General features: G+C 38.3%; 1 protein-coding gene across 20 annotated transcripts in view; it reads right to left on the bottom strand.

Annotated features, from left to right (window-relative positions):
- Nucleotides 1-12,907, bottom strand: part of NAV3 (neuron navigator 3) — a 902,370-nt gene that overhangs the window by 37,854 nt on the left and 851,609 nt on the right. For 11 of the 20 annotated variants that reach the window (XM_069584096.1, XM_069584098.1, XM_069584085.1 and 8 more), the window contains 4 exons: nucleotides 3,194-3,315; nucleotides 2,195-2,215; nucleotides 1,337-1,509; nucleotides 996-1,061 (listed from right to left, as the gene is read on the bottom strand). In XM_069584096.1, coding sequence (XP_069440197.1) covers nucleotides 996-1,061; nucleotides 1,337-1,509; nucleotides 2,195-2,215; nucleotides 3,194-3,315 — 382 coding nt within the window. The remainder of the gene's footprint in view (nucleotides 1-995; nucleotides 1,062-1,336; nucleotides 1,510-2,194; nucleotides 2,216-3,193; nucleotides 3,316-12,907) is intronic. The other 9 variants (XM_069584091.1, XM_069584097.1, XM_069584104.1 and 6 more) reach the window with 3 other exon arrangements.

Here is a 12,907-nt window from a genome sequence, read left to right as displayed (position 1 = left end):
ATTTTTTGAAGTTTAAAAACAACCTATCTTTACTGTATAGAAACTGATACTCAAAATTCCCTTGTTGCTAATATTTGTGGGGCTGAAAGTCAGAGTATTACTACATCTCATTCAACCATTTTTTCAAGGGACTTAACCTATTTGCAACATATTAAATTTGTTTAAAACAAAGTTATTATGTATTAAAATGTTGATTTCTAGTTTTACAAAATTTTGCAAAGAATAATCTTATTTGCCATAATACTCTCTCCAGGTTACCACAAAACTTCAAAATAAATATTGTAGACAATACATCAGGGAGATTAGTTTTGGACATTTAAATAATGGATGAGTGTTATATAATCCTTCTGGTAGGCTCGGCTGATTTAGGAGGTCAGCTAATGAAACTGAAGCAAGGTTTCAACCCAAACAAGCAGGCTAGTTGGGGCTGCTTGAAGGTCGCATACACGACATCCTTACTGTTGTGTTGGTTTGTAGACAGCTTGGGAGGAAATATGTCAAAAAGAATTTCTGTTATATTAATGAATAGCTTTTCTATTTAATGTGAGGATTAAGTTGCTGGTCACAAAATGACAGTGCTATGTTCTTCTAAGTAAGGGAATTAAGTAGGGTGTGCAAGGTTCTATTTGTGGCCTTGCTGTATATGACAGCTCTGGGGAGCTGCCGCCACGGGCACACACGGAATCTGAACTAAACAGTATACAGAACAAAGAGAATGATCAGAGCACGTGTTTTATGTTCTAAATGTTTTATTCTTTCTTACAACATTCTAGTGGGATACTATAAAAAATGCTAGGCTAGGTTATCTAACCCAATTGAAGAAAAACGGATTGCAGTTCGGCTTAAGGTAACAAAGTTTTACTTCCACAACAGGAGGGCAGAGGAGGTGGTCATTGTTGAAACACACGTGAGTGATTTTAGAGAAAGCAGGAGGGAACACTGCTTAGGTTAGAACTGGGATCTTAGCAGTTTTCATGCATCACACTCCATTTTACCGGGATCTATGCTTGTAGATCACAGGGCCATTTTGCCGTTTCTTTGGTGGCCAGACAAGGGGTGACCTGCATTTAATGCACAGTTAGATAGATACAAGGACAAATGCCAGTGAAATAAGTGAAAATAATAACTTAGAAAAGGGGAGAATGAGATCAAGAAACATTCACATTCTAATGTATGGAAAACAGAAGAGAAATGAATGCTGTCTGCTATTCTAAGGAAGATCTGGAAATAATGGCCACATAGACAGTGCTGCGGTTCCATTCAGAACACACACGTGGGCCTGGCCTGAAGTCTCCTTCAATAGATTCTTCCTCGTGCTGCAGAGGGGGTGACTTACGCAGAGGCAGACTGCGAGGGCTTCATGGAGGCTGACCCACAGTCACTCCCGTTGTGGGGCAACTTGGGGGATGCTGGAAGGGATGAATCTGTAAGCTCTTCAATGTCCGAATGTGAGGAAGGAGGCTTGGTGGACTTTTTCTTCCCAAAGGCTTGTTTGAATGAGCTTCTCAGCTGCAAGAAGGACAGAAATTACCTTCCTTGTCTGTTTGCACTGGGGGCATCTCGCTTTGGGCCGTTAGTTTGCAGGTGCCATCCTAGCCACTGCCTGGGGTCAGTATGTATAAGCAAGGGATTAACAGCTGCAGCACGGTATCTCTGATTAAAAAAAAAACAGATACCGTGTTTTGTGTTTCTGTTTTATTCTTGTATTAATCCAGCACAGCGCAAACATGGAAGGCTTTTAAACAGTGCAGGGACAAGGGCATGGCCATCAGAGCACTCATTTAAAACGAAGTACCTTGAAGGGATCTCCTTTCAGAAGGCTCCTCTCTTCAAGGCAATTTGTTTTAAATGGCCACTTTAGCACGACTATCAAGTCAGGGCCTGCTGACAGTATGAACTTAAAAAGCAAAATGAAATCAAATTCACCTAACACTTCATTAATCGTGAGTTTCTATTCAAATTTTCAGCTCCCAGACTATGCAAAACCAGAATTGGTATGCCCTACAGCGCTATTCGGAAAGTAGTTTTACTTCTCTTTAAAATTGAAGATTAAAATGAAAAGACACAAAGAAAAGACAAACAAGGTAATCTGTTTTTAAAAGGTATAAAAGCTTCCTGCCAAAATGAATAGCATTCATGCCAAGGGTGGGTGTTTTTATAGATGCATGCCAAACTGTCCACGGTTTATATTCACCTCACTTCCTCTAGAGTTCACCTTGCAGAAACATGAAAGAGTGCGGAATTACAAATCAAGGGAAGGAAGGCTGATCAGTATTTTAAAATATTACCTGCATCAACATTTTTTTAAAACAAAAAAGATATTTCTCTCATTACTTACAGAAAGCACTCTAGTAAAATCCTTTCCTGATTTCATTTTGGATGTCATCAAGAGTTCTACTTATTTAAAATTTACTTTTCTTTCATGGCAGTCAAAGAAATCCTTTACTTCATTATTTTTTAAATGTTTTGTAGTGGTAGCATCTTCCCCTCAGTTTTTCAGCAATTACTTTATATCATAAATTATGTCTCTAGCTAACAGGGGATAGTTCTGTTAAAGTACATTCCTGTATTTCTCCTATGTTCTTTTGGTGAAAATATAGAGAGTTCATTTCTGATACAGTGATACTTTCACACTATAAGCTCTGTTGATGCAAGGGGTGGAGAAGCTTGCAAGGACTCTTCTTTCTCTTTTACCAATTCTATTTTTTCTCCTTTTTCTCCATCAGCATCTTTACCACCATCACCGTCATCGCCACTACTAACACCACCACCACCATCACCATCATCCTTTTCTTCTTCTTCATCTCCACCTTCACAATAAGGCCCTGCTTGGAGCCATTTATTTATAGATGTTACTCTGTTTTTCTTTACAATATCCCTGCCAAGTCAGTATAACTATCCAGTTTTTACAAAAGAGAAAATTTAGGCTCACCAAAAGGTAAAGTACCTTGCCCAGGAGCCAAAAAGTAAGCATTAGAGTTGGGATTCCTATCTAAGTTCAGTTAGTCCCAACTCCAAGGCGTCTGCTCTTCAGCGCCAGGCTGCCCTGAACTTGTTGATCAGTGTAGAATTTGAAGGATCAGTCACTTGAATGAGATACTGTAAACTGCTGTGAATCTCTAAAACCCAAAAGGAAAAATCCTGCCTCACTGTGCTAAGACGCTTCTGAATTAGACGAATGCTAAGAGCTTACCCAGTTTTTCTTTTTCTTCTTCTTGGAGTCAGCATCGTTACCACTGCCGATGCTGGAATGGCTTGTGGCACTGTTAATGCTAGAAACGCTCTCAGAGGAATGCTGTCTTCTGATGCGGAGATCTAGCCACAGACAGAGAGAGTCACGTTTACTCATAAAGACTTTCAATCTGAGCAAATAAGACTTTTAGGGTTTCTGAGAGGAAGTTCTCTAATTATAGTCAACACAGCTTTGTATAGATCATTTCAATGCAGTTTTAGTTTTATAAGCTTAACAAAGTATCACCCTATTTGCTTTAATTAATTAGGTTACCTGTATCAGGAGTCAACGGGAATCGCAGGTAAGTCTGTAGCACTGGCACTTTAATGAATTCTGAGTTTTGTCCCCAAATTAAATGTTATGCTAGTGATTTTTACTGAATACCTAGATCAAGCAGCACTTAGAAAATCATTTATCCCAATGATATATTCCATGGAATAAATGGAAACTCATAATGGCATGAAAATTAATTGTATCTTTTTAATATTTGTCCTTTGAATAAAGCTACTGAAGCCAAATTACCGACTTTTCATTTCATGAACGCATACCTTCTTAGAGCCAAACAAAGCTGCCGAGTCATCTAAGCATTTCATCTCAGAGATGAGACAACTGAAATGCATGAAGTACCTTGACCACAGTCAAAGAGCTAATGGAGTGAAGGTCGTCAGAGGGAATCTAGGTAGACTTCACTTGTGAATTAAATAGAAATCGTAGTTCAGTTCAGTTCAGTCGCTCAGTCGTGTCTGACTCTTTGTGACACCATGAATTGCAGCAAGCCAGGCCTTCCTCTCCATCACCAACACGCGGAGTTCACACAGACTCCTGTGCATTGAGTCCGTGATGCCATCCAGCCATCTCATCCTCTGTTGTCCCCTTCTCCTCCTGCCCCCAATCGCTCCGAGCATCAGGGTCTTTTCCAATGAGTCAACTCTTCACATGAGGTGGCCAAAGTATTGGAGTTTTAGCTTTAGCATCAGTCCTTCCAAAGAACATCCAGGACTGATCTCCTTTAGGATAGGCTGGTTGAACCTCCTTGCAGTCCAAGGGACTATCAAGAGACTTCTCCAACACTACAGTTCAAAAGCATCAGTTCTTCGGCGCTCAGGTTTCTTCACAGTCCAACTCTCACATCCACGCATGACCACTGGAAAAACCATAGCCTTGACTAGACGGACCTTTGTTGGCAAGTAGTCTCTGCTTTTAAATATGCTATCTAGGTTGGTCATAACCTTCCTTCCAAGGAGTAAGCATCTTTTAATTTCAGGGCTGCAATCAACATCTGTAGTGATTCTGGAGCCCCCCAAAATAAAGTCTGACACTGTTTCCACTGTTTCCCCATCTATTTCCCACGAAGTGATGGGACCAGATGCCATGATCTTCGTTTTCTGAATGTTGAGCTTTAAGCCAACTTTTTCACTCTCCTCTTTCACTTTCATCTAGAGGGTCTTTAGTTCTTCTTCACTTTCTGCCATAAGGGTGGTGTCATCTACATATCTGAGGTTATTGATATTTCTACTGGCAATCTTGATTCCAGCTTGTGCTTCTTCCAGCCCAGAGTTTTTCATGATGTACTCTGCATATGAGTTAAATAAGCAGGGTGACAATATACAGCCTTGACATACTCCTTTTCATATTTGGAACCAGTCTGTTGTTCCATGTCCAGTTCTAACTGTTGCCCTCTGACCTGCATACAGATTTCTCAAGAGGCAGGTCAGGTGTTCTGGTATTCCCATCTCTTTCAGAATTTTCCACAGTTTATTGTGATCCATACAGTCAAAGGCTTTGGCATAGTCAATAAAGCAGAAATAGATGTTTTTCTGGAACTCTCTTGCTTTTTCCATGATCCAGTAGATGTTGGCAATTTCATCTCTGGTTCCTCTGCCTTTACTAAAACCAGTTGAACATCTGGAAGTTCACGGTTCACATATTGCTGAAGCCTGTCTTGGAGAATTTTGAGCATTACTTTATTAGCATGTAAGATGAGTGCAATTGTGTGGTAGTTTGAGCATTCTTTGGCATTGCCTTTCTTTGGGATTGGAATGAAAACTGACCTTTTCCTGTCCTGTGGCCACTGCTGAGTTTTCCAAATTTGCTGGCATATTGAGTGCAGCACTTTCACAGCATTATCTTTCTTTGAGCTATTTGAAATAGCTCAAATGGAATTTCATCACCTCCACTATCTTTGTTCATAATGATGCTTCCTAAGGCCCACTTGACTTCACATTCCAGGATGTCTGGTTATAGGTGAGTGATCACACCATCATAATTATCTTGGTTGTGAAGCTCTTTTTTGTACAGTTCTCCTGTGTATTCTTGCCACCTCTTCTTAATATCTTCTGCTTCTGTTAGGTCCATACCATTTCTGTCCTTGAATTTAACTCAGATGACAATTATATCTACTACCGTGGGCAGGAATCCCTTAGAAGAAATGGAGTAGCCATCATGGTCAACAAAAGAGTCCAAATGCAGTACTTGGATGCAATCTCAAAAATGACAGAATGATCTCTGGACGTTTCCAAGGCAAACCATTCAATATCGCGGTAATCCTAGCCTATGCCCCAACCAGTAATGCTGAAGAAGCTGAAGTTGAACGGTTCTCTGAAGACCTTCAAGACCTTTTAGAACTAACACCCAAAAAGATGTCCTTTTCATTATAGAGGTCTTGAATCCAAAAGTAGGAAGTCAAGAAACACCTGGAAAAACAGGCAAATTTGCCCTTGGAATACAGAATGAAGCAGGGCAAAGGCTAATAGAGTTTTTTCAAGAGAATGCAATGGTCATAGCAAACACCCTCTTCCAACAACTCAAGAGAAGACTCTACACATGGACATCACCAGATGGTCAACACTAAAATCAGATTGATTATATTCTTTGCAGCCAAAGATGAAGAAGCTCTATACAGTCATCAAAAGAAGCACGGGAGATGACTATGGTTCAGATCATGAACTTCTTATTGCCAAATGCAGACTTAAATGGAAAAAAGTAGAGAAAACCACTAGACCATTCAGGTATGACCTAAATCAAATTCCTTATGATTATACAGTGGAAGTGAGAAATAGATTTAAGGGACTAGATCTGATAGACAGAGTGCCTGATGAACTGTGGACGGAGCTTTGTGACACTGTATAGGAATCAGGGATCAAGACCATCCCCATGGAAAAGAAATGCAAAAAAGCAAAATGGCTTTCTGGGGAGGCCTTACAAATAGCTGTGAAAGGAAAAGAAGTGAAAAGCAAAGGAGAAAAGGAAAGATATAAGCATCTGAACGCAGAGTTCCAAAGAATAGCAAGAGGAGATAAGAAAGCCTTCCTTAGGGATCATTGCAAAGAAATAGAAGAAAACAACAGAATGGGAAAGACTAGAGATCTCTTCAAGAAAATTAGAGATACCAAGGGAACATTTCATGCAAAGATGGGCTCAATAAAGGACAGAAATCATATTTAAGACAGTATAATTCTCCCATTACACCTAATCCCAGCCCATGACTTCAAAGAATAATAGTAGTAGCAATAATAACAGGTAATAATAAAGCTAGCTTTTACTAGATGCTTACTTGCTCTGGGAGCATCTAATTTTACTCTTAAAGCAAACCACTGAAATGAGCATAATCACTAAAGCTTCCTTGCAGTAACACAGCAGAAAAAGAGTCTTAGATGGATCCTACTGTCTATTGTACTAACTGCCAGGTAATATGACCTCTATATACCCCTAAAAAGCAAGAACTTCTCTCTAGCTAATAAGATATTTTGAAAAGGACACTATTTGATGCTAAATCACTTTTTGAAGGTAGCCACTCCATACAACAAGCTTATAAGATTTATTTATAATATTTAAAATTGAAATTATTTCTACTCATAGTGAACTGACCTTAGGAGTTAGTGAAGACACAAGTAATTTATAAAATTATTTTTAAGGTCAAATGTGCTTTTAGGCCATCTCTTACTGTTATATTTAATTGGAATCAATGCAGATTAGCCAAGCAAAAGAAATCTCAGTGGAACTTATCAGAGGTCAGAAATTACAATATATTTTTCAAGAAGTTCCCATAGAAATAATAGTATATAATCAAAACTTTTCAGCAAAGTACTTTGACAATAAAATTACCAATGGAAATGGAACCTTAACTGGTTACTTTCAAATCGTACAATAATTATATGTGTGGGTGGGTAATATACATATACATATCTCCATCTTTAATCTCATATTCATACCTACCCATAAGTACTTTCATTTTTCCATTAAGAGAATAACTGTGCTGAAAAATTTTATAGGAGGGGAAAACTATAATAGCTGTTTTTAAGAATCCCTAGAATTTGTTCTAAAAGTGTATATTTTTAATGACGAAAACTATTTACTATTTTTGCATGTGAAAAGCATTACCAGTGTCAAAATCTAAATCATGGTATTTATGTGTGTTATTTTGCATCAACAATAAAGGAACACAGTATCCCTTAATCAACTAATGTGGAAATTATGTGAATAATCAATAAAAGAATATGTGTAGGTATTTATGTTTTAAATATCTGCTACATTTGGCTACAAGCTTTTCTGAATAGGATTAGCATTTGCTAGTTTTCTCATCATAACTGACTTTTACAAATAAAGCAGATGTATTAAGAGTTAAAGTATTTAAGAGTTTTTATTATATCCAGAATTAATAAATTATATTTGACTTCAAATAATCCCAAAATGTTTACATTTGAATCAGTTCTAATGAGATGGATGAAACTGGAGCCGATTATATAGAGTGAAGTAAGCCAGAAAGAAAAACACCAATACAGTATACTAACACATATATATGGAATTTAGAAAGATGGTAATGATGACCCTGTATGCAAGACACGGATGTGTAGAGCGGACTTTTGGACTCTGAGGGAGAGGGAGAGGGTGGGATGATTTGGGAGCATGGCATTGAAACATGTATGCTATCATGTAAGAAACAAATCACCAGTCTATGTTCGATGCAGGATGCAGGATGCAGGATGCTTGGGGCTGGTGCACGGGGATGATCCAGAGGGATGATGTGGGGTGGGAGGTGGGAGGGGGTTTCATATTTGGGAGCTCATGTAAACCCGTGGCAGATTCATGTCAATGTATGCCAAAACCAATACAGTATTGTAAAGTAAAATAAAGTAAAAATTAAAAAAAAAAAAGAAAAGAAAAAGTAGTCCTTGGAAGTATTAGCTATGTTCAACTATGACCGCATTTCCAATAAAGACTGGCAAGGGCATAATTTCAATAACATTACAGGATAAAGGGAATGCATTTAACTTTTCTCTGACTATTCTTTTCTAGAGTTAAGTATTTCAGTACATGCAGCATCACAGAGTTCAGTAAAAATGGCTGATCAAATGAATACCAACAATCTGAATGAATGGAGAAGCTTATTTGAAACAATACATATTTCAGTTATATGTTTATTCATTCTTCACATTCTACTTCCCATCCTTTGCTCTGTCACTGTTCTGGTTGGAGCCATCACCATCACTTATTCACTCTAACAAAGAACAGCCAGCCAAGTCATTTTCAAATCTTTTTAAAGAAAAATCTTTCGTGCAATCCCTATCAAGCTACCAACGGTATTTTTCAGAGAACTAGAACAAGTAATTTCACAATTTGTATGGAAACCTTGAATAGCCAAAGCAATCTTGAGAAAGAAGAATGGAACTGGAGGAATCAACCTGCCTGACTTCAGGCTCTACTACAAAGCCACAGTCATCAAGACAGTATGGTACTGGCACAAAGACAGAAATATAGATCAATGGAACAAAATAGAAAGCCCAGAGATAAATCCACACACCTATGGACACCTTATCTTTGACAAAGGAGGCAAGAATATCCAATGGAGAAAAGACAATCTATTTAACAAGTGGTGCTGGGAAAACTGGTCAACCACTTGTAAAAGAATGAAACTAGAACACTTTCTAACACCATACACAAAATAAAGTAAAAATGGATTAAAGATCTAAAAGTAAGACCAGCAACTATAAAACTGCTAGAAGAAAACATAGGCAAAACACTCTTTGACATAAACCACAGCAGGATCCTCTATGACCCACCTCTGAGAATATTGGAAATAAAAGCAAAAATAAACAAATGGGACCTAATTAAACTTAAAAACTTCTGAACAACAAAGGAAACTATAAGCAAGGTGAAAAGAGAGCCTTCAGAATGGGAGAAAATAATAGCAAACAAAGCAAAAGACAAATAATTAATCTCAAAAATACACAAGCAACCCCTGCAGCTCAATTCCAGAAAAATAAACAACCCAATCAAAAAGTGGGCCAAAGAACTAAACAGACATTTCTCCAAAGTAGACATACAGATGGCTAACAAACATATGAAAAGATGCTCAACATCACTCATTATCAGAGAAATGCAAATCAAAACCACAATAAGGTACCATTTCATGCCAGTCAGAATGGCTGTGATCTAAAAGTCTCCAAGCAATAAATGCTAGAGAGGGTGTGGAGAAAAGGGGACCCTCTTACACTGTTGGTGGGAATGCACACCAGTACAGCCACTATGGAGAACAGTGTGGAGATTCCTTAAAAACCTGGAAATAGAACTGCCATATGACCCAGCAATCCCACTGCTGGCACACACACCAAGGAAACCAGAATTGAAAGAGACACGTGTACCCCAATGTTCATTGAAGCACTGTTTACAATAGCCAGGACATGGAAGCAACCTAGATGTCCATCAGCAGACGAATGGATAAGAAAGCTGTGGTACATATACACAATGGAATGTTACTCAGCCATTAAAAAGAATACATCTGAATCAGTTCTAATGAGGTGGATGAAACTGGAGCCTTATTATACAGAGTGAAGTAAGCCAGAAAGAAAAACACCAATAAATAACACATATATTGGAATTTAGAAAGATGGTAATGATAACCCTGTATGCAACACAGCAAAAGAGACACAGATGTATAGAACAGTCTTTTGGACTCTGTGGGAGAGGGCGAGGGTGGGACGATTTGGGAGAATGGCATTGAAACATGTATATTATCATATGTGAAACAGATCGCCAGTTCAGGCTTGATGCATCATACAGGGTGCTTGGGGCTGGTGCACTGGGATGAGCCAGAGGGATGGGATGGGGAGGGAGGTGGGAAGGGGGTTCAGGATGGGGAACACATGTGCACCCATGGCTGATTCATGTTAATGTATGACAAAACCACTATAATATTGTAAAGTAAAAAAATTAATAAATAAATTAAAAAAAAAGAAAAATCTTACCATCACTCTCTTATCTAAGAATTCCCAGTAGATTCCCATTTCAGCAAGAATAGAAAACATTCCAGCTCTTAAATATGGCCTACAGATCCCTCCCTAAGTAATCTGGTCAGTACTCATCTCTCTTTTATTTTACCTTTGATCACTATATTCTTGGGGTCAGTTCCATAAAGGCTTGGATCTCTTCTGTCTTAAGACCCTTATGGAACGCTTTTCTGTCAGTATTTAAAATCTGCCTTGACAATTAACTCTTGGGTTTCCCCTTATACATTACTATCTGGTAAAGGACTTTCTTGACTGCAACCGGAGTAGGTTCCCTGGTACCTGTCCTCTCCCGGGCACATATTCTTGTCCACTTTAGAACTTATAACTGTTTTATACACACATTCAGCTACACTAATGATCACAACAATTCTTTATTTCTGCTTTCCTTTAAGATTAAAAGTTAAATGTTGAGAAAGACTATGTTTAGTTGGCCTACCATTATATATTCAGGGCTTTATACAGAGTATATCATATGGTAGGCTATCAACAAGTAATTATTGAATAAATATATTCTTACAATTCATTCAGTGTAACACTGAGTTTTAATATTAATCTGAATATCCTATATACATTCAATCCTTTATAACTATTTGTTTTTGTTAGTTTAAATTTTATTTAATCTAAAAACTAGTATTTAATCTTTCTTGACCAATTTGTATAGTAACCGTTATCCTTTTGTTCATTTTAGTCAACCCTCTCACATATCTGAGCAAAGGAACTCCTATATTTCAATTCCAGTAGACATTAAGCTACCTGTTGCCTGAGATAAAATGAATCTTTCCAGAAAGTTTTACTTCAGTATCTTGCACCACAGTAAGGAAGGGATTAAGCCTTTTTAAATCCCTTCTGGACCTATTTACAACATGAAGATTTAGAACATAAGCTGCTTTATTATAGCTCTAAGATAAGCTTTAAATATGCAGTAATTTTCCATGCTGCATATAAATTAACTCCCCCACATGGAAAGTTGCTAAATTCTTAACAGAAGTAGCCCCTAGAGAATTAGTTTTTCTTTTAATTTCAGTATATCTCACTTTATATAATTATTTTCCCCAAACTTAAATTTTGTTTTTAAAAATTATATTTTCTATAAAATTTGAATAAGCCCCTTTCATGTACAAGGCATCAACATGGCCAGGATTTAGTATTAAGAAAACAAACCACCCTGCTATCAACCAGGAAAGGTAGACCATAAATAAATGAAGGCACCAAAGTGCAATGCAAATTTTGTAAGGGAACTACAGTTATTTTCAAAAACATATCACAAAGGGACTTCATATAGTTTGAGAGTCAAGGAGGTACGTGAAAGTGAAGTGAAAGTCGCCCAGTTGTTTCCAACTCTTTGCAACCCCATGGACTATACAGTCCGTGGAATTCTCCAGGCCAGAATACTAGAGAGGGTAGACTTCCCCTTCTCCAGAGGATCTTCCCAACCCAGGGATCGAAACCAGGTCTCCTGCATTGCAGGTGGATTCTTCACCAGCTGAGTCACCAGGGAAGCCCAGAAATACTGGAGTGGGCCTATCCCTTTTCCAGTGGATCTTCCCCACCCAGGAATCGAACTGGGGTCTCCTACATTGCAGGCAAATTCTTTACCAACTGAGCTAACAGGGAAGCCCTAAGGAGGTATGTTTAAGCTAACCCTTGCAAGATCTCAGAAAGTTTTTATGCTGAACACACACTGTAGAAAGTGCCAAGCAGAATAAACAGAATATGCAAAGAGCTTCTGAAGAACTGAAAGAAGTTCAGGCCAGCTAAAGCCTGAAATGACAAAATATAAGACATAAGGTCCGAAATATCTAGAACAGAAATGATGATCATTAAATACTTGTTGAATAAACAAAACTGGCAAGGAGAGATTATGTCATGTTACGGAGTCTGTATTTTATCTCAAGGCAACAGGATACCTGTTAGATGGACCCTGTAGACCACTGCTCTGGTCTCAGTGTGAAGAATGGTACAAAGAGGCCAAAGTCACAGAGCAGGAAGGCTATTGAGGAGCTTGTGGCCGCAGTTCAGAGGGGAGATGAGGAATGGCGATAGGATCAGAGAAAGGGGTGGGGTCAACAGAACTTAGTGATTTGCTGAGTGAGCAGAGGAGGATTTCTGCTAATATGGAAGGATGGTGATGCTTTTGACCGAGAAAGCAGCATTGAAGGCATAAACAGGCCTGAGAAGGAAGAAGACAAGTTAAATTTAGAGATGCTGAGTTTCAAGGTGACAAACACACATCCAGAGATAACCAGATAGAGTTCCCTCTTTAGCAGCTGGATTTGCAGATGTGTGACTCAAGAGATGAGCCTGCCCTGGAGAGATCTATTTGACGGTTATCAACACAAAAGCAATAATTATAGAGAGGGTATTAGATGGGCTTGTATAAAAATTTAGA

Source organism: Ovis canadensis, chromosome 3, assembly GCF_042477335.2.
Source record: "Ovis canadensis isolate MfBH-ARS-UI-01 breed Bighorn chromosome 3, ARS-UI_OviCan_v2, whole genome shotgun sequence".
Lineage (NCBI taxonomy): Eukaryota > Metazoa > Chordata > Mammalia > Artiodactyla > Bovidae > Ovis > Ovis canadensis.
The sequence above is the reverse complement of the archived record's forward strand: the minus strand, read 5'-3'. Positions and strand labels throughout refer to the sequence as shown.